General features: G+C 38.2%; 1 protein-coding gene across 2 annotated transcripts in view; it reads right to left on the bottom strand.

Moving 5' to 3' along the window:
- Window positions 1–8,721: 8,721 nt before the first annotated feature.
- Window positions 8,722–23,164, bottom strand: part of LOC6591325 (coiled-coil domain-containing protein lobo) — a 31,925-nt gene continuing 17,482 nt past the window's right edge. Inside the window, exons 3-9 of one of the 2 annotated variants that reach the window (XM_026984316.1) lie at window positions 10,928–11,287; window positions 10,154–10,868; window positions 9,876–10,083; window positions 9,627–9,816; window positions 9,349–9,570; window positions 9,092–9,286; window positions 8,722–9,034 (exon numbers count right to left, since the gene is read on the bottom strand). In XM_026984316.1, the coding sequence (XP_026840117.1) occupies window positions 8,789–9,034; window positions 9,092–9,286; window positions 9,349–9,570; window positions 9,627–9,816; window positions 9,876–10,083; window positions 10,154–10,868; window positions 10,928–11,287 (2,136 nt within the window). In that variant the 3' untranslated portion in view covers window positions 8,722–8,788. Of the gene's footprint in view, window positions 9,035–9,091; window positions 9,287–9,348; window positions 9,571–9,626; window positions 9,843–9,875; window positions 10,084–10,153; window positions 10,869–10,927; window positions 11,288–23,164 lie in introns of both variants that reach the window. The other variant, XM_026984315.1, reaches the window with a different exon arrangement.

The raw sequence follows: 23,164 nt of genomic DNA, 5'->3' as shown, positions 1-23,164 counted from the left end.
TGGCAGTTGGGAGTTGGGCCTTGAGGGGTTGAGATTTTCCCTAGTCTACTGGAGACGGAGTCTATATGGGCTACGTACCAGCCGTGCTAGGTCACGTTTGCCTTCGTCGCCGTCGTCATAGCCATAGCCTGGACTGAATTTGAGTTTGAGTTTGAGTTTGAGGCTGCCGCTAAAGCCGAAGTCGAAGCAGTGGCTCTGCAGAGGTAGCTGCGCGAAACGAAGGAACGAGATGGTGAAAATTCGACTTTTCAAGTTGCTATGGCCAGCTTGCATATAGCAGCAGCACACGGGTGTGGTAGTGGGTGGCTAAATTAATACACAAACACACATGCAACTGGAGAGAGAAAGAGCTAGAAATTAAAGAGGGAGAGAAGACGGCTTGTGGAGGCAAAAATGTTCTACAGTATGTATGTACGAAAGTTGGCTATTTCACGAATGCCGCCGACGTCGCAATTGACCAGGACTGTAGAAGAGAGTGCATCCTTTGAGAATCCACTGTCCCATTCGGCTACTTGAATCTCGGGAGGAACCATTTGCATATGCGAGAATGATGTACATTTTTATTTGAAATAAAAACCGAAAAGTCTAAAATACCACCTTAAGAATAAATTACAAATCATTTTGAGAGAATTTCTAATTAATAATCATGATCAGCTATTTTACTCCTACTACCGTCTTTAACGATATGAACAGTATATCTTATATATTCAACCCAATCTATTCGGATAGCTATAACCAACCCAATTGGGGGGTATCAATGTCTTGAACAGAACTCAGAATTCAGAGGTAACCAGTATTCGTTGCAGTAAAAACGGGAAACTAGGAGCTACCGCATCAGATTTTGCACTTGAGTGGACTGTATGCTTATGTATCAAGACTGCATTCTAGTCATCTGACTAACAGACCAGGATTTGAGATACAAATGTACAAGAATTATGTATCAGAATATTTACATACGAACATATATGCATACATATGTATGTACATATGTATGTATGTACTTATTCTGAAGACTTTCAAAAGCTGGACATTAGAATTAGAACGAGAACGAACACAAGCGCATGTCTTCTCTGAAATATGCATTTTGTATATAACTTTTCTTTCCAAATACATACTGCATACACGCACACATTTAAGTCGAAGAAATTGCGCGTGCACACATACATACATACATATGTATATGTACGCACAAAAGTATGTATGGAAGCTTTAAGGTATAACGCTACGCAACGACATGTATATAAACTTGAATATATGTACATATTGTACGGAATACACAACATTTTTGTTGATATATTTATGAAACTATATTTCGCAAGCTGTCACCTCCAAATTTTATCGTCGTTATTTTTCATACTACGAGAATAGACCTGCCGTAAGATCTCGATCGATCTTCCACAGTAATTTGTACAACCGTCTTGTCTTCCTGCCAGTACATACGTCTATGCATGAGCAACTTGATTATCCCTAAAACTCTGTCATCCATACCGAAAACCATTAGGAACGCCTATGACTATAAATAAATATAAAAATATAAATATAAATACATAAATATTCTGAAAGTCAGCTGAGCCAACAGCCCCATACAAACTATTTCATAGGACACACTTTTTCTGATAGATTTTGGGGTGCAAATTTCTATTTTTTAATCTATCTTTTCATATTTGTTTTTTGAGTATGCTGCAACTAGTTTTGAAGAAATTTGCCATTCTAAAAAGCTAAAAGTCGTGGAAATTTTAGGAATTCAAATGCAAAATTTAGAATTTTTTTTAGATATTTTTCAATCTAAATTTTTAGTTTAATAACTCTGTAAAACATTGTAACAATTTTGTCAATTCTGCTATAATTTTAAAGTTTACAAATTTGTTAAATGCGAAAATAACATGTACCTTTTTTTCTCTAAGAGTCCCCAATATAGTACCATGGATTACCCAAAAATGCAGAACCGGTTTTTGGGGCAAACGCCTACGTAAGTCACGGAATTTGCTCCGCCACAATCCGCCCCCACTATATGCGAAATTCCGTTTCATCCAAAATTTTTAAAGATACGAGAAAACCGAATTGATTGTATATAATATATATATTATAATATTATAACAGAACTAATATTTTATTGAAAAGAAGACACAGCGCGTAACTAGACCCACAGTAAAAAGTGTGTCACACTTTCCCTCTTAGCTTTATAAAAAGCCGAGTAGCATAGCCATAAACCAATGGCAATACTAGAGTGTCCACACATTATTATTATTGCTCATTATCATTAAATTAGGAGGACATCCTGTTTAACCCAATGCCTTTGGCACTTTGATTGTATGTACTTCTATGTACACACACATGCACCAACATATGTATGTACAAATGTATGTCGGTCAGTAAAATCATAAATAAACATTCGTTGCCATTATGCTCGTAATGAGATGAAAGTCAATGTCAATGCAACTTACTCACACCTGCATATAGGGACAATATAGTATAGTTTGGGTAGATTATCGTATATGCAACTGTTTCTGCTGTGTGAGCAATCCAATGTTAGGCGAAAGGTTAATGAAGCCGATAATCAGGGTAACTAATCCCTCAATTAGAGTCTATGGAATGTAAATATGTACTACACTACATACATACTCGTATACATACATATAGGCATATACATACTTAAGTGGGTACTTAAGTACATAAAACCTTGATTGTTTTGAATTGACCTTATTAAGTGAGTGTTCGCTTGTACTCGTACTCGTACTCGTACTCGTACTCGTACGGGCAAGCAGATACTCGTACTCGTATTGGTAATCAAAAAAACCTTTTTCTCGCATATTTTGTATAAGTGAAACCTAATTGAAAACTAATTTGCTCACACGCCCAACGTGTGGGAAATAAAACGCGAATTACATGCGAATGGCCACAACATGGGTAATAAAACATTGGAATCAGTTTGCTTGCCGTCTTAAGGAACAAGAGCAGCCACATCATGGCTAATAAAAATTTATTGACGCCAGGACAGGCTCATGACTAGAGCTGGGATATAAATAAAATGGGTCGTAAAAGGACTTTATGCTGCAGTAAACACGTCATCAACATATCAACTGTGCACAGATAAGCAGTAACCAGTATCAACTTTACCAAGTTGGGGGCAATTAGAGTCATAAAGTGAGTCTCAGAACGCGGAAAAGGCGTCCTCGGGTCCTCGTGATACATATTACCACTTGATGAAAATGATTTCAACGACAACAATCAAGAACTACAGGTGAACTACAACAGATTTGTTTTTTTTTGGTTAGGGCTTGATTTAGACCTGCCATGCCCTGCTCGAACATGCTCAAAAATAAACAAAACTACAAAATAAATATATTGTTTAACTTGCATAAATCATTCATTTGATAATGTATCAAAACTGAGTAACGAGTATAATATGGTGGCACATGTGTTTGCACTACGTTGGCTCTAGTAATCGGACTCTGAGTAAAATCAACACGAGGGTGATTGAAACGACCGCAATGTTAGAGTCGACAGAAAGTCAGTCTCGCCTGCTATCAAAGGAACTGGTTCTCACCCCCCCAAAGTATGTAATAATTCCCCATTCGCAGTTGTATAGGTGTCGGTATTCCAATATTCCGATTCTTACACGTTTCTAACGTTTTTGGAAGAAAAGGGCGTGGTGAAATTTTAAACGAATTGAATCTCAAAAGTATACAAACTAAATTTGGTTTATAGTTCGAAGACTCGGACTGAAACTTGTAAGATTCAGATATATTGACACGGTCATTGATCAGCTGATCGGAGTAGTATACATATACATATGTACATTTTATCGATCGTTTCTATTAAAGGCACACTTAAAAGAAAAATACAAAATATTTAACAATCCTTGAATGTGTATGTACATAGCAGGCCTTCGCTCAAATCATTCAAGTGAATTCACACCATCAAGGTCCATATCTTTGTCCGGGAAAAGCCCACACACATACATATGTACATGTATGTATGTATGTATATATGTATCTCCCTTACTCACGTTCGGCTCAGGCATACCCCACTTAACAGTCCAGCGACCCCGCCGCTCCTGCTGCTGACACGTCCACTGTCCGTTGCCGTCCGTTGCCGTCCGTTGGAATACAAAATAAATATCCAATATATGCCCACGTGGGTGTGTATCCTGTTTGTGGCATATACGCGTATAATAAGTGGAATAGAAAAATAAATGCGCCGAGATAAAAGTTGTCCCACTCCTGCGTGTCTAAAACATCGCTCAATTCATCGCGGCCCTGCGACATGTCAGCAACGAAGGAAGCAGCAAACAATAACAAGAAGAGAAGAGAAGAGCGGTATAACCAACTTGGACCACGACGGCGGTCGTTGGCGACAAAGGACCACTTCCAAGCTTCCCATCATACAAAACGGACACGTCACGAAGCACGTTGAAATATTGAAGGAAGGAAATTTAGGAATAAAATGAAAGGATCGGAGAGTAACCCCCAGCACCAGCACCAGCCCCAGCCCCAGCCTCTTTCCTCTTTTACCATCCCCATTCGTGTGTCCTCATACACATGGGCACAGTCAAAACCCGTGTACGAACCGGCTTGCAAAACCCTCACGCTTCTCCCACCACCGGCACATGTCCTATTTGCTTCAGCGAGAACCCACTTACACATATAAACGACTGCATGTGTGTATACTTCGCGTAAATAGGGAAAGTCCTTGACTACGCGATGTGAATGATGCTGATAAAATACAAATTCTTGGGACCGCGGCGTTGTCCGCTAGTGTATTTACACAACTGTACTTATACTCAGCCGGACCACGGCCGAGTCCGAAGCGAAGCTGAAGTTCCACCACCGCGGTAGACACCCATGGCATGGCTTGGCTCACAACTTGGCGAACACATTGACCGGGCGATATTACAGTGTCGCGACTCGGGAATGGAAAAGACACCGAACAAAATTTTTAATTTCTTAAATATTTTCTTTTTTTTTAATAAAATTTTAATATTAACAAAATAATTGTAGATTATTGTGATAATAATGTAATGTAATATTTTCTCATATTTTAATGAATTGTTAATAATAAAAAAAAAATAGTTGTAAATTAATGCTTACATTTTTCTGTCAACTCAGGATAGCCGTATATAATTAATTATATTATTCAATATATGTTATATGTTCAATATAAAATTTATGATTTTAGTACCTCAGTTACATATGTACATCTGTGTAATCAAAGACTCAGTTAAGTAAAATGTTTTGTCATTATTATGAGAAATAAAAAATAATAGAAAATAATTTCAGTGTATGAATTCTTCTTGTCCAGTTAGAGCAAAAGTCTGCGACGAAATTACGCCACATGTGTTCATGCCATGAGCAAATTTTCAACGAACGCCGGTAGTCGGACAGGGGACGGTACTTTCATCTTAGGACGATTCTTCCAAGGGACGAACCCAATTTCGCCATCCCGTCGTTGGAAGGAGGGGGTCACGGACAGCATATAAGTTCGGTGTATGTATGCGTGGGTCTTGAACGATTGTGTGAGCGCTTTCAGTGGTAGGAGTACTGGGCTAAATGGACAGCCCAAGCGCATACACGTTTGGGGGTATATGTATGTCTGTATGTATATGCGTATGTATAGATAGACCTACGAGTGTGTGCTGTTGATGCTACTACCTCCAACCACGTATGTATGTATGGCTTGTGAGCCCTAGGCGGGGGACTATGCTCGAGCACAGCCACTTTGTCCAATATTCAAACGGTCAATTTTTGAAACAAATTTTCCTCACCGCCCACACGCCCACGCCTCACCGTCCCAATGACTTCTATGCCATTAAGTCGGCATTTAGATTTTATAATAGAATAGTACACTTATACCCCAATAATTTCATAGCCGTACAAAATTTGCAGGTCTAAATCATATTTTCCAACTTTAGTTATTGATTACAGTCAAATATTTCTTGAAAACTTGTATGATAAAGCTATCCATAAATCAATATCTATCAATATACATACCTAAATAAATTGTAAAAGGACTATTTGAAAAGAAAAAAATAGTTGGCCCTATCTGGCCACTAAAAATTGAGAATTCGTCTAATGCCTCAATGGAAGGCTATACATAAGGTGCATAAGCGGTGCAAAAATCTAGAACCCTTTGTTGACATTTGTGCACTATTTGACTTACGAATGCCGAAAAGCTGGATAATTTTGGTCATTAGTACAGACAGAGTATAGACGGAAACCTGTATGTATGCTATAGTTTTGTGGACGCCTATTTAGCACTGCAGTAACTGGTACTCAGTTTCATATACACCGAGAGAAAAAGCACTTCAATTATAATATTTACACTTGGAATTTAATATTTATGCTGTTTTATTTGACCTGAGAGTGGAAATTTAACTTGAAAGTGTTTTCATTTACATTTCGACTTTAACACGAAAAAATTGTTTTCGAATATGTTTTATATGTACATATTTCACTCTCATTATGCCTATAGGTTAAAGTTTATAAAATTTTCCTCTACACAAGTATAATTTCATTGCCCCTGGAATTTTTTATTCAAGAACCAGTTGGAAATGCAAGGGATATAAAAAAAAATAAAACAAACACAAAAAAATACTTAATTTTTTTGTATATGGAATACTAAAGACAAAAAGTCTTCCTCTTTAATTTCAATACTCCATATAAATATGTAAAAAATTAAACTACAAATTTAATTTTCATTTTATTTTACTGCTTTTAAAAGTGATTTTTATTTAATTTCTCTATGTTAGTACATATTTTATTTAATTATATGGGTTTTATACTGATTTTTCGAACATATATACATATGTATGATATGACCATATGATTTTAAAAACGATATTTCGATCAGATTTTGATTTTTTATTAACTTATGAATCTATGCTTGAAGTTTCCTTGTAGTTAGAAGAGTCAGTGAATATGAGTGCGCTGCATTATACTTCAGAAATCTCAACATCTGTCTAAGAATAGTCAAAAAATGCGGGAATTCGCCAGAACATAAAAAGTAAAAAAAAATTGCTATATGCCGGCTCTAAAATCTTCGAAGCGCCCAATCTGTGCAGGCGTCCCACAAGGCAGCGTTCTTGGACCAACGTTATATACCCTATATACAACCGATATGCCTTCCTCAAGGGTAATAACTGGGTTGGACGAGGACGATGTGTTGATAGCAACCTACGCGGATGACACTGCAGTGCTGACCAGAAGTCTAAGCATAAATCTAGCTACAGAAGCTCTGCAACAATATGTGAGCAGCTTTGAGGTCAGGGCTCAGAAATGGAACATAGGCATCAACAGCAGCAAATGTGCTAATGTTACTTTTGCTACGAGAACACTTTCTTGCGGAGGCATTAATATGCTGGGCTCCACACTCACGCACAAGAGCTCGTACAAATACCTAGGTGTTGTACTCGACAGGTCACTAAATTTCAAAACCCATACTACCATGGTTCGACAGTCGGTGATGGCGAAAGCGGGAAAGATGGCGTGGCTACTTGCACCAAGAAATAAGCTGACGCTGTACAGCAAAGTCACGATATACAAGTCCATCCTCAGCCCCATATGGAAATACGCACTTCAAGTTTACGGCATCGCGGCAAAAACCAACTTAAATAAAATCAGAGTTGCTCAGTCAAAAATTCTACGACGAATATGCAATGCTCCATGATACATGCGAAACGGCGACATCGAGAGGGACCTAAAGGTTCCCAAAGTGGGCGATGTGATACAATTACATGCAGCAAGGTACTTGCAACGACTTGGTGGTCACCCTAATGCGCTAGCCAGACGTCTAAGTAACCCGCCAAGGAAAAGAAGACTCAAAAGGTGTCATCCACTGGATCTCCCTACTAGGTCCCTCCTATAACATCTCATTAACTTTTTGTAAATATTGTAAATAATGTATGGACCTACTCCATATATGTAACATTAAGTTTATGTATGTATCTCTTGTGATCAATTGTTTTTCCCCTTAAATGTAAAACTAGATTAAGTTGCCACGAAAGGTAGCAGTAAACTTGTTTAAATAAAATACAAATTTTCAACATGGTATATCTGCCATAAAAAGGTTTTTTGTGAAAAAAGTTTTTTATACGCCCACACAAAAGACAAATATTTTTGGCATCCACAATTTTGAATCATCGAAAGTTATCATATCCTAGAAAATTACCATATCTACCAGATTTCTGAATCTGAAACAATGAACCGATCCATTTTTATAGCCAGAAGGAACAAACTAAATTGCAACGTCTTCCACGCTCTTACTCATTTCCCCTCTTTCTCTATCTCTCTCTCTCTCAAACACACACACACACTCTGGGCGCGGAGGAGTGGGGGAAGGAGCGCGATAAAAGCCAGAATCAAGAAAACAATTGAATTGTCTCTCGCTCTGTCTCTCTCTAACACACACGTTTCATGGTCGGCTTTGTCTATTGCAAAATATGAGTTCAAGGATCTCAGAGACTATAAAAGCTAGAGCAACCAAATTTTTGATCCACACTCCTGTGATATCGGACCTTGACCGTTTTGTGTCAAAATTTCGCCACACCCCCTTCGGCCCCCGCAAAGGACGAAAATCTGGGTCATCCACATTCTCATAGACTATTAGGCTAGAGCAACCAAATTTAGTATCCAAACTCGTGTTATATCTCAGAATTTCACCCCACCCCCTTCCGCCCCCGCAAAGGACGAAAATCTGTTGCATCCACAATATTGAAGTGTTTACTTGATTTAACTAATGACTAATTTGTAAACTTATTTTTAAGATATAAAATAATTGTTAATTTTTACTTCTATTCATCAGAATTCTGGCCGTCATTCTTTTTTATATTGAGCCTCGGATCTCTAAGCAATGCACTTTTGACTTCTTCGTATTTTTTTTGCGATTCTTCATGAGTTAGCGTCAAGCGCTGTTGGACCATGCGTTTGTTGAGCTCTAATTCCTTTGACTGTTGAACAAGGCGCTTGTAGTCGTAATTATCAAATTGATTTTCAAATTTGTTTAGGAATCGATTGAGAGACTTTGATTCACATGTAAGCTAAGAAGAAGAATAGTAAATAAATGTTCTGGACACATAATTGAGTCTTAATCTTACATCTTCATAATTTCTTTGTAAATTATTGAGCAAACTCACAAAGCGTGATTTTAAATCATTAAGGCACGCATTATAAGCGTACAGTGCTTGCTCGGAAGTCATCTTCTCCTGATGCTTGTACGGTACTAAATAAGGAGCCAAAAAATCGGCTGGCTTACTAGCTATCTCTCGCTTAAGTTCTTCTTCCTCCGCAAACTGCAAATATGTACATATATATTTTGAAATGGTGTTTAATGGAAGACGCTAAACATATGTACCTGCATCATTCTTATGGCTCTAGCTGCTCCATTTCGAAGAGGATCAAATATGCGGAACTTCAACTTCGGTTCAGCCTTTTCAAATTTCCGCAAGTCAAAAATGCTAAGGATATCTTCTTGCATTTTTTCAAACTGTTTTCTTATCTGATCCTCGCTCTGAAGCTGCTCACGTAATAATCTGTACAATTCTAGATTAGTGCGAGTGGGATCTAACGGATTTGCCTATAGCGGATATAAAACATACGTAATTAAAGAACATTTTGTGTATATGACCGCACCTTGTATATCTTGGTAAGTTTCTCATCATATATTAGTTCTTTGCCATAGTCAGGTCTAGGGGGCTTCGTAAATTCCACTGTAGATGCGGTAAGTGCTCCGAAAGTGTAATGAAATTTCAAAATAATTTTGTTAAGTTGAAAAAGAAATATACGGGTGGCAATATCGCTGGTCCCAACATCATAGGCACTCCTACGATGAAATTTTTCTGTCACTTTCTGTTAAAATAAGATTTACCAGATAAAATATACATAGTTTGTATCAATTTAATCTTTACTTTAAGCACGGATCCAGTTATATTAAATTCAAACTCCTTATACCAGCACTTATCACAACGACCTTTGTAGTTAAGGATAGTTACTCCTGGCTTAACGCTCAAAAATTCCAACGAGTCCATTCTGGAGCTCGAATAGAAGTACATTTTTCGTTCTAGTGTGGGGTCAGAAAAATATTCAATGGCTGAAAAAATACCAACAAATTTTATAAATTCAAAAATTCAAAAATTTTGTATAACCAGATTACTACCAACATTTTAAACTGTCGTTGCGTCCTTTGCCAAATATCTCTTCATATTTATTAATTGCATAAGTGTATTTTAGGTATCGCATAAGGTCAAAACGGTTCTCAAAGTATTCATATCTGACGCGTGGATCTGTGCAATCATTATCATTGAAAATCGTAAGCTGCATCACTTTTCCGTCGCGTTGGGAGTATGGCGCATATCGCTCATGTATTGCACCTTTGTATTGAACCGTCTTCTCAGAGTTTGGAAAGCGTTGTTCGTAATCTGCCAGTCCTATATGGAGCCTATTTACCCAAGTGAATATGGCATCTAAATGTTTTTCGTCATTTATGTCATGGTCTTCTCCAGCTATATTTTCATCAGAAGCTATCTTATAGGTGCGCATCTCAGGTGGCTCGCCTGGGAGCATGTGCTCCCAGTCATTGGTGTCTCGAAGATCCCAACGTATCTCGCCGACTCTTTGATATTTTTGTTTATTAACATAGTAATTGTGCTCGTTCCAAATGGTATCGACTAAAATGTATTGCTTGCATCCCGTTTCACATATAAATCCTGTCGAAGGCTCAATAAAAACTCCCGTCGGGGCCGTCTCTACAACATCACCATTCACATCTGTGTAAGTAATTCGGGGTTTTACGCTCCAAGGCGCATTATTGATTATAACTACCCAGGCATGGCTGCGACGATAATGATAGCGATCCACAGCTAAAAGTTCAAGGTCCTATCCAAAAAAAAAAATGTATACTTTTCAATTTTAGCATGTTTTAGCATATTAAATACCTCCATTTGTTTTCGCATAAGTTCTTCCTCAATTCGTTTTTCCTCCGCTGCCTTTCGCCTGTGAACCTCTGCCATTTCTTCATCAAGATGACTTTCCAAATCCGGTAATCCGCGTAATTTATACTTTTGGCCAGGTTTCTCCACGGGTGGACTTATATCTTCAGTCTCAACTTCCAAAATCGGAAATGGATATGATACGCCAATTTGATCATTAACCACCACCTCCTCTCGTGCCACACCGGAGACTACAAGAGCAGGGTGACCCGCTCCAATAAGCATACTGGCCAAAAGAGTAGCCATTTCAAATGAATTTCCTCGACGTTTTCGCAACAAGGTGTCTGGCGAAATTAGACGATTTGGCTATAATCATAAAATATATATACATATATGTAATACAAGATAGATGATCATATTTTTATGCATACGTGTATTGATATAAAAACCCGACCTTTAACAAAATCTTTGTGATAGTTATAGTAATTTGAAAGTTGGTTTAGATAGATAATCTATATTAAAAATTGATAAGCCTAAATAGAACACCACGTAATGTAAAACTAGATATACATATGTATGTATTTGTATTTATGTGAAATATACATATATAGATATACCTCTTTACGTCGAAGAATACAATGTGCAAGTGCAGGAGAAACAAAATGCTTCTATATGTATGTATGTATGTATATGTACATGCAAATACGTTGTGATTGTATGCAAGTAGTTTTATGCCTTGGCAAACAGCATGGGAGTTTCTAAGAAGTTTCTAAGCAGAAACTATTGCGCTTCGCAAGACAAAAGGGACATTTTTGACTGCCGTTGGCACCTTCTACCTGAACAAAGTAAATACATACATACATATATACATATTTATACGTACATATGTACTTCTAAAATAAGATGTTCCGCAGAACTGTAGAAGTCAATCTGTTGCTTTTCAAATAAAAATAAGAAAGGACAGATACTTAGTTGGAACTTTTGTGGAAGCTTTTATTACACTGGCTGATCGACTGTTCCGTTTCTGTCACCTACATACGTACATAGTTCATTATAGTAGTACATCATAGTACATTCTTATTTCGTGATCCCACTTTCGTCCTTTTTCCTGGTGTTTTAAGCTTGTGAGAAAATAGGCAGAGTCACTCAACATAAACCACAAACTATGGAAATTTCACTCTATTATATCGCTATTTCATTCCCTCTCATAGCCGCTACTTGAAGAGTTGATTGATTTACTATTATAACCGGAACCCGAAGATTTAAGGGATATCTTAGTTTTCAGGTGGATGCGGATGTGTGTAGCGCCCCGAAGTTAGCGTTTCCGATCCCATAAACTTTATTTATTCTTGATTCTCAGGACAAGGGCGATAGAGACATCGCGGCAACCCTCCTCGCAAAAAATCAATTTGTCCTGTTTGTGAAAAGCGATGTCAAAAGACAGAGAGAGAGAGAGAGCTTGCGTCAGTCATTGAATCCAAAACCAATTCAGGACTTTAACATATATGTATAGTATGTATGAATTTTGTACAGGTTACCTAATTCTGTTTTTACACGGTTTTGACTATATCTACCAGATTGGCGAATCTGGATCAGATCGGATCATTTTTATAGATACATCTTTATGTAACAATTTTATGAATTAAGATTTGAGGATGCCATCGGGCAACGTGAACACACAATCATCTACTGCAACTTTCGAGAAGGCAGTAAAGATCACTCCTATTTCTTATATGTATGTATGTATGTATGCTTCGTGGGCTATCTGTGTGTTGGTATTGGCAGTTTACCTGCCATTCTGCCTTGTCAGAGCCTGCATGACACCATGGCATTCATAGTTTTTCCTGTTCCGCGAAATTTTAGAAGACAATCCGGCAATTGCTTGGAATTTTGTTCATGTGCGGATGAAGGAAAACTGTGAAGTGTAGCGAAACGGCCATTAGCTCTGTAAACGCAAAGAATTACTTTTGACCTTCTGCCTATTCCGTTTCCCGTTGCAATAGCCATTGACATATCCGCGTTTACAATTACTGCTGACCTTCCTCCCGATTCCGTGGCCATTGAAATGGTCGTTGACATATCCGCCTTTTTATACCCGATACTCAAAATAAGTATTACCCCTATACATACATTCTTATTTTATTTGTAGTGAAAGTGGATGTGTGTAACGTCCAGAAGAAAGCGTTTCCGACCCCATAACGATTATATATTCTTGATCAGCATCAACAGCCGAGTCGATTGAGCCATGTCTGTCTGTCCGACCTTATGAGCGCCTAGTGCTCAGAGACTAAAAGAGCTAGAGCAATTCATATTTTTATCCAGACTTCTCTGATATCTCACTGTTACAAGTGTAATTCAAAACATCGCCCGCCCCACAAAGGACGAACATCTGCGGCATCCACATTTTTGAGCGCCTAGTCTTAAGATAAGCGCCTAGATCTTAGAGACTATAAGAGCTAGAGCAACTAAATTTTGTATCCACTCTCCTGTGATATCGCACCAGCACAAGATACCCCCTTCCGCCCCCAATAGGTATCGGGTATAAATGAGGTATACAAGCTCCCCTCGTTTTATGTAGGCGGGCTATCAATACAGCTGGGATTAATTTTGGTCTGTAACATATCGTCGTCCTACTGGTTATTTTCCGAGAGTGAAAATTTTAGATTTTCACTTAGATTTTGACATTAATATGAAAATGTTTGACTAAGGCAGACATCATATTTTAAAGAAAAATACTTCCTATATAAATTCAGTATTTTTGTTCGTAAATTATATATATTTTTTATAAATTTAATATATTATATCTCTTTTTAAATTAAAAGGACTGAAAAGGATTAAAAATACTTTTTAATACATGTACATATTTTTTAATCAAAGTGAGTGCTATTTGATTTCACTATGTTTTCATTTAAAAAGCGAAATTGATTTTACATACATACATATGTATGGGTGTGTTTCTTTTTACTATGTAATTTTTCTCTGAGTGTATATGGTTTAAAGGTTCGGAATTGGAAGTGTGGTGGGATCCGCAACATTAAAATTCTTTGAAGTCATAAGATTTACAATGAGGCGCAGCGTCATCGTCGCTTATCAGCCAGTCGTAGCATTCGAGGTCAAATATTTTTATTTGTTGTTTTTAATCGGCTCGTCAGCTGATTGATTTGCAGCGTATGCATCGGCAATAGCCGAGCAAGCAGAGTTCTCCCTACCTGGACTGCTGCGCGGTGCTGTGTCTGGCCTGGTACCGTACCCGCCCCGCTGTATTGTGGTCGCGCGTAATACGAAACGCCCCAAGGTTATTCGAACGTGTTAAATTAGGATCAAGTCTTGTGCTCGCCGTCTCAACAATGGCGAAAACGAACATGACAAAACAAAGAGACGAATGAACAGTAAAGAGCGAAGCAACGGGCGCTCAGTTACTTGTGCAGGGGTCATAGCTCGAATTACAAAAACAAAAACAAAAACAAGAACGTCGCTATAAAGGAACAAAATTTTAAAGAAAAATTGCCAAAAGCTGCACATTTTAAACAACAACAAAAATAAAAACAAATAAGGAAGCCAGCTTCGGCGCGGCAAAGCTTTTTATACCCTAGCTGATCGAGAGTTTTTATGTCATCTGATTAGGATCTACATATATTGTATGGGGTTGGAGATAGCTTCCTTCCCACATATCATATATGTTCCTACGAACTGATACACTAAGTATCCTGATTAAGAAAATTCTAGAGTATATTTGGTCCGATATTCCATCTCATCATGTTCTGTACAAACAACTGACCAAAAGTACAATACTCCTTGCAAGGGTAAACAAAATAAAAGGGTGGAAAGTAACAGAGTCTGCCGAGGCAGAATCACTTTCAGTTGCCACCCTGGTGAATGGTTTCCACCGCTCGCGGGTCAGAACTCATAACAATGCGGACAACAAGACCTTAAGATAGGGTTGGCAGGCGGCGGCTTCTATCGTTGACACAATGCAGCGTCTCGGAGCCTCCATACTCGCCCACTCCAAGCAACCCCAGCCCTTCCTTATACTAACCTCGGGCGAAGGACTCACATGGGAGGCACGTCGCTTATCGGGATATATAATGAGCCACTGCCATCATTTTCATAAGAGCGCAAAGACAAAGCGGTGAAATTCAGCGCGATTCCTTAAGATTTTGTCGTTGAGAGGTGCCACTTGGTATATTCTGACCTATGATGTCTCCAGGAGCCCCAGTCTGGGTATGGCGATGCAAAAATTCTGTTTTTAAATGAGCACACACGATGAAAATCAGCGACTTAACCCCTTTATGATAATGTACCGCACGGAAGTGTTTTTGTCCTGGGGACAAAAGGACCCACGGAGTCGACACTAGCGGCCATAATACGCGCAAGGCCGCTCCGCTTGTCATTTCCATTCTGAGCACTGTACTCACATTCGATGATGATGATACATACTCCACACCACTCCCATGAGCAAAACCCCAACCTAAGCCCCTTCCCCCTCCCGCCCGCTACATGTGTGTCATTTTTATACCCTTGCAGAAGGTATAATGATTTTAATCAGATGTTTGCAACCTACAGAAGGAAGCATCTCCCAGACAATAAAGTATTTATGTTTAATATATTCGTGAAAGTCGATTCAACTTTTTATATAGAGTCTGAAATATGATCAGATGTCATTCATATGTATAACGAGGGGTAACGTTGTGAGTTGCAGCTGCGACCGCAACTCTACATTTATACCCGATAGTCAGTATGGCTAAATTGAGCGACAACGAGTGCGTGCAGGAGAGACAGAAAACGTGTCTGAACGCGCCGCTTAGCCACTGCAATTTAATTGGCTGCTTTTGGCTATAAAAATGATCCGAATTTTGGTTGCTCTTATGTGCCATAGATTTTCGTTCTGTGTGGGTCGGAACGGGGCGGGGCGAAGTTTTGAACACCAGGCGCTCATAGGGACGGACAGACAGATATGGCTCAGTCGACTCGGCTATTGATGCTGATCAAGAATATATATACTTTATGGGGTCGGAAACGCTTCCTTCTGGACGTTACACACATACATTTTCACCACAAATCTAATATACCCCTATACTCAATTTGAGTATCGGGTATTTCATAACTCTCACATAACTAGATTGCTTTATCGGCAACTCTTTATCGGCAACTAAAAATCACAGACCCTTTAATTCTTAAAAGGAAACAAAGTCTTTGTATGATAAATCTATTGTCCGAAATAGTATATTCCAGCATTTGTTATGTTACACAGCCTTTTCTTTTCCAACCCGGATGACTTTAATATATAGTTGAAATAAGATCAAAGACTTCGATTTAGAAGGGTATCTAAGGGTAAAGGTAAGCATCGCCCACATAAGCAGCCTTTATTTCGTGTTAATATAGCCAGGTACGTTTAACTAACAGCCTACAGCATTATCATTCACGAAGAATATGTATGTTATTATTCCACTTTGCTTTGGGATCTTTTGCCATTACCTTAAGGCAATAAACGCAGCAACAAGTTATAATATAAACAAGCGATAAACAGACAGAGTTTTTGTTCTATATCATTTATTGTCAAAGAATTTTGTGCTTCGCATAAAAGACTATAATAGTTTTACCCACATTAGAGTCGAACGTCCAGCACCACTCAATCCTCTTAGATTTAATATTGTATATTTCTTCTAAACTTATTAATAAATAATACATATACAGTGGCGAGAGGACGTGGATACCCAGCGCCAAAAAAAAATCGACGTACTTGATATTTCATACATTTTGACTGCTGCAACACGGGACTTCCCCAAATATTATCAATATTATCATTTATAATTATTGTAAATTTTCATTATTTGTAAAAATATGAATATCTGTTGAGGGCCAGCGGAATTAAGAATGCAATCTTATAGCGGTACCATATAATATAATATTCGATTGATCCATTTCCTGTAACACTATGAAAAATCACATTCCCGCTGTGAACCAAACTAACTTTTTCTGATAGATATATGATTGAAAAAATGCAAAATGATAATTTAATTAAAAATTAATATTTTTGTATGTGTTTTTTTGTAGTTTGTTCTTTTTTTAACCTAACTTAAGTCTCTTAAACCTGGTTATATTGATCTTTGGAATTATAAAAAGATGATAAATGCAGCTTTAAATCGGATGATTTGGACTTTGACTTTGGAGCTTAAGCTTACCGTCTGGAAAACATTAAGCTTACAAAAGCTAAATTGATCATTTTTTGCGGTATTTTTTCAAAAATGTGAACTTTAAAAACGCGGAAAAAGTCGACAAAAATTAATTTCTTGTGCATTCATATTTTGTTGTATAAGTACATTAATTGCGCGTCGTTTAGGGAATCGTTGTATAAATCTGATTACCAAACCTCTACATTACTTAATATACAACCGTTTATTTAAAAGTAAAAAAACCACACTTTTATATTTGTGACAGTTTTTAATAGAAAAAAAGTACAATTTTGTTGCCTAGTGTAATTAAAAACTTCGATTAAGACACGCATCTAATAGAGTATTTCCCAAAGCTTTCAAAAGACAATCGGAGTTAAGGAGTTTAACCCTATTTAGCAGATATGAGCACTCAAAGTTGTACATTATTTCAGAGTGCAATTTTTATTCAAATACTGAAGCTTTCAGGTGGAATAAAAAGTAAACTAAACTAAAATAGTATGTTAAAACGAAAAACGGGCAAAAAAGCTATTCTAGGTATAAAATACCATATAAAATCATATTTGGACCGATTAGAGCGAGGTTTAGAAGCGTAGAATGCGAGTTCGAACTTAGATAAAGACAAATTCGAAGAAAATATAGAACAATCTCAGGAAAATGTAGGGACATATATTTTGTATGTCAAGTCCAAGTTGAAAGATACCAAAAAAGTGAGTTCCATATACCTAATATTGTAGAAATGCGAGATACAAAAAAAAATCCGAAAATAATTATTATTTTTTAGAAACATTAAGTTTTAGTACTGCCAGACAAAGTTTTATAATTAAAATTTTTTTTGAAATTATAGCGAAATTTACCATTAAACCTTATTTATCAATCAATCAAACAAAAACAAAAAAATATTTGTTCTATAGGCAAACATATACCGGAACTTTGACACTTTATTGTAAAGATTTTAGACATCGTAGACCTTTTTCTTGTTGAGACTACATTTTTAAAGATGTTTCTTTCAGAAGTTATTAATTTAGTAAGCTGAAAAGGCCCAGGGCCCCACTGCGGGCCCATTCGCTCCAAGTCACATGGCGTTGTCCGCAGCGGACAGAACGTTGGTATGAAGCATGGAGTGATGGGGGCCGCGAGCCCAGACAGAGGAGTACACTGAGGCAAGGTCTCGGACAAAGTCGATGTCTGTTTGTTCAAAGGAATACATCACTGTGTTGTAAGCAAGAAGAGAAAGTGGAGCCGAGGTTTTCTGCAGTCGAGAATGGTTGGTCAATAGTCGCGGCAATGGGCGCATCAGCGAAATTGGAGTCTCGTTTATTGTAGCCATGAAGATTGTTGCTGGTACTACGCTCGGGCCCTTGGCAAGAGAGACGACGAACAGCGGATGTTTTACAACTTAAACTGAAAATGATGACCAGAAGTAAAAGGGTCCAGCAACGACGTGTTTTGTATCATGTTTATACGATACAATGCGAGAAAAATAAAGTCCCAGATAAATAGCTGTGTTCTAAAGACCAGATTGTTGAGTTGATCTCAGTTGTATTGAGTTTGGGTGAAGACTGGCCTAAAGGTACAGATTCCTTCCCATTGGCATAATAATTACAAGTATCATTTCAATCCATATATTTTTTAAGACATCAAGGCCATCTCCATTCGCTGAAAATAGATTTGCGCATTGCGGAGAGGGATAGGGATATATCTGAATGTGTTGTCACATTCCTATTCCTGTTTCCTTATTCGGGAAAGTAGAGTGTGACACTATTACAAATCATTACAAATTATATTATACCTATATAGTTACATATAAAAGTTATTGACTTACATAGATATGTATGTGTAAAAGTGTCAGCCAAGTTTATTTTTTATGGATCAGTTATTGACCTACTATTTACACAACTGTTCACAAATCGCAATACCTTCAAGAGTCACACTTTATGATAAAATAAAAAACAGTAAATCTAGCATTGATTCCATGCATCCTTCTGTGGGCTAAAACAAAAGTATTCACCTGTGCATATCTGAGTTCTTCATTCTTTCGTAAGAACTAGTTATGGAGACGACTGTCTCCATTCCCATCTTAAGAACTATCCAATGGTGAAAATGCAATGCAACGTCTCGCCAAGCGAAGTGACCCCTTTCCATGATGGGAACTTGTTAAATTCGTCGGTCAAATGCATTACTGGTAGATTGACTGAGAACCAGTCCTGATGAGGGGTGGCGGTTGGTAACGCTGGTGCAGCACTAGTCTTCCGAACGACATACCGAACGGATACCTACATATGTATGTATGTATGTATGTATGTGTTGTAGATGTATTTGAATTTATACTCTTCATTTACATATTTTTACCACACAAGCATATATGTATGTATGCAGGCATATGAATATAAATAAATATATATATACAAATGTATGTGTGATACATGGTTGTTTTTGGACCTATAGCAATTAGCAACTAATTGAACCTGTACATATGCCACGAGCTAGCTTCCCCCGTATCAAACATCGTACATCTTAGGTGCAAAGAATATCTTAACAAAGCTCTACCGAATACATAAGATGTGAAGAGCCAGGCCAGCCAGGACAGCCAGGCCAGCCAGGACAGCCAGGACAGCCAGGCCAGCCAGCCAAGGATACAAGAAAAACTGCATGTGTCTGCGTTATTTGCATGTGATGTGGCTCGCACTCGACTGATTCTCGGAGCAGGATGTAGCGTGGGCGGATGGAGCGTGGAGGGTGTGTGCATTTCTTGCCTTGCTCTTGCTCTTGCTCTTTCGCTTGCTGCATATAGGAGTAGTTTAATTTTGAAAAGGATTCGTCTGCTCGTTCCTGAAGCTATTGGCAAAGACATCTCGTTCGCACTTGCTTGCTCAGTCTCTGTGCATCTTCTGTGGTCTCTGTCTAACACACTCTGACCAGCAGCAGCAGCACTGCAGATATAGTGAGAGCCGGTAAGTGGTCAGAAGTTGATGGTCGAGAATGGTGCGTCTGCCAAGGCATGGCTCCATCGCTACCTTTTCAATTGTTTCGAATTCTCTATTTTCTCAACGGTAGAGACATTGGAAAATTACGGGAACACGGCAGCTAGGCAATGCTAGGTTGCATTTAGCTTAGATTGGAAGGACCATTTCCAGCCTGCACGTTTGCCTTCTCCTTACGCGATATCCTGGCTTCATCAGTTCTATATGACAAGAACACACAAACACACACACACACACACACGGACACACACACAGGTAAAGGTTGCTGACAAAAGAGCTCGGACTTCGTCACAGCCTCGGAAGATGGCAGAAGGAGGCGGATTAAAACAAAGGAGCTGCGAGCTCAAATATGCAAATCATAGGAACAGCAATGACTAGACTAGACCATGTGTGTAGCACAAATGGAATACACTGAGATATAATGAAAGAAAGGGATTCCGATGCTGACAAACTGGACACAACTTGCGACAGCAGCGGTTTTGTCTGCCAAAATCGCCTTAGCTTAGCTTAGATAAAACTGCACACAATGGATAGAGGCGAGGGCTGGCTGCTTGGATTTAAGGGTGGTGCTAGTTTTAGGTAGCGAAGAACATGTATGTACATATACCATCCCAATTTCTGCAGCATTGCAGGTTTCCGGACATCGGATTAGGGTTTCCTTTATACGAAGCGATGTGGAACCCTACTACTCGCAATATAATCCTTAACATTTATATATGTATGTCTATGAAAATGGATTAATCGGATCGAAACCATGATTATATGTAAGCATGTTTTCTCGACTTAAGTGGGTTGGTATGGAGATTCCTAAGTATGCATATAAAAAGCGATAAACTCTTTTAAACAATGGCAATGATAAGGGATATAACATATCTACCATGTTTAAATAGCTACACCATAATCCTGACAGATAGTTATATAGACAGTTAGCTTTTCAACATATGGTTCCAGTATCTTTGTAAACAACGAACGTCCTTAGGATGAAGATCTTACGAATTTTTTTTTAAAGTCAAACTGAAAACGAGACGATATTTTTTCAAGGTGTGGGTAGAAATCAATGCTGAAAATCAAAACGGACAGCTTTTCTAGATACATTTTTTATGTATATTTATATTTATATTACATATATATATTTATACATATATACATACTAGCGTATGCTTATAACTGAAAACATATAGAAGTTAACTATGAATATATACGCACTCCTTAATATCCATACACAAATGTATGTAAATATACATACATACATACATATGTATATGTATGTTCCACAGAAAGAACACATACCCCGCATACCATGTCCAGCAACGGTGACCAATGTCCAGCCCAATGCTCCTTCATCTTTCAATTCTCGCGAAAATTTCCTTCGTCCAAGCTGCGTACAGAGGTGTGACGTGAGGGGTTAAGTTGAGGGTTGGAGGATGGTTAAATCGACGCGTGTGTGGGGTCGGGGAGAAAGTGAATTGAGTTTAGACGAGGACGGCGACGGCGACGGCGACGGCGACGAATTCGTAATCACACAAAACAGAAAAGAGACCAAGGCACTGTGGGAGAACCAGGAGCAGGAGGAGGGTGTCGCCGTAGTGGGTGACAAATCGACCGTTGCATGGGAAAAGAAGGTAGCGGCAAGGAACTACAGATACGAGGGAAGGTAGCGGCAGCGAAAGAGAGAACGAACGAAAATGGAAAATGTTGCTTTGGCGGACAACGGACAATCGGTCGGTTGCACGGGTTGGGTTGCCGGACAAATAGAGGGGAGGACAGCAACGCTGCCGATGAAAATCTGAAGTATATACACTAGCTCACATAAACACATACCTATATACATACACACATACACACATCCACACACACACGTGTATTGCAATAAAGCAACAACTCTAAATTTTCGCAGCAGCAAAATTTACGCTAAAGATGCTGATGTGCCTGCGGATGCTAAGAATGTGCGTATGTATACGTGCGTTGTATGTGTGGTTCCATGGGCTGGTGTGTATAAGATGAAATGACCCGACCCGGGCAGGCTGCTTGGCTTTTTACTAGAAAGGATGTTTCTTGCCAATGCCGCCCCATGCCGGACATCTGTAGTTATGTACATACATATGTATGTGCTATTGTTTCTGTCCGTTGTATACATGTCCGTCTCTACATACATATGTACATATTTATGCGTGTACGTATGTATGCATATGTGTGCCCACTAAAAACATTTCTTAGCCGTTTTTTGAAAGGAGCACTGGTGACAGTGCTGTTGTGTTGTCTGTTCCATTGCTATTTTGGCCATTGGCTGCTGCCGTTAGTCAAATTCAATTAGTATAAACAAGTACTATATTAATATAAATTTGTATATAGCGGAAAGGAAAAAAAAAAAACACTTGTATGCCCAACAAATGTATTATTTTCGATATACTACAAATTCTGGTCAGCACTATTGTCATTTCCACATCTAGATTTCCATAAACATTAATTCAAACATTATTAAAAATGATCTTAAGATTAATATTTTTATCTTAGGTTTTGTCAGTTTATTGATCCCAAGACAGAAAATAGAAACATTCTACATCATGGCATATGTAAATATGTATGTACACTTGTGTGGGTGTGTATGACTTCAAATCTTAGGAAGGATCGTTATAGAGCATTACCTGCAGCTTTAGTTTATTATTATTATTATTCTTTATTTATTATTCTTAAGTATGCTTCACAATTTATTTAGGAATATAGCTATATAAATTACATATTCAAACATATAAAGACATTTTCTTTTATAATTTGAAGGCTTTTACACTCGTCTAAGGTGTACCATAATTATACATACATATGTACATACGAATGTATGTACATGCTAAATACAAATAGAATGGAACCTCCATACGCTAATTCATTTATTAATTAACGATCGCTATTTGGTCACAAGAGACCAAAAGACGTTGTGGGATTGATTCCTCCAATATATGGTTGGTGATTAAAAGCACAGCCTTTAGAGCTTCGTTCGGCGGCAAAACCAAACCCGAACACAAAAGCTACCCAGCTGTGAAGTGAGAGCAGCAAGGCATTACTCTCTCTCTCTCTCACCAAAGAGACCACTA

Source organism: Drosophila persimilis, unplaced genomic scaffold, assembly GCF_003286085.1.
Source record: "Drosophila persimilis strain 14011-0111.01,24,50 unplaced genomic scaffold, DperRS2 tig00000000-arrow-pilon, whole genome shotgun sequence".
Lineage (NCBI taxonomy): Eukaryota > Metazoa > Arthropoda > Insecta > Diptera > Drosophilidae > Drosophila > Drosophila persimilis.
Note: the sequence above shows the minus strand (reverse complement) of the source record. Positions and strands in the feature narration are given on the sequence as shown.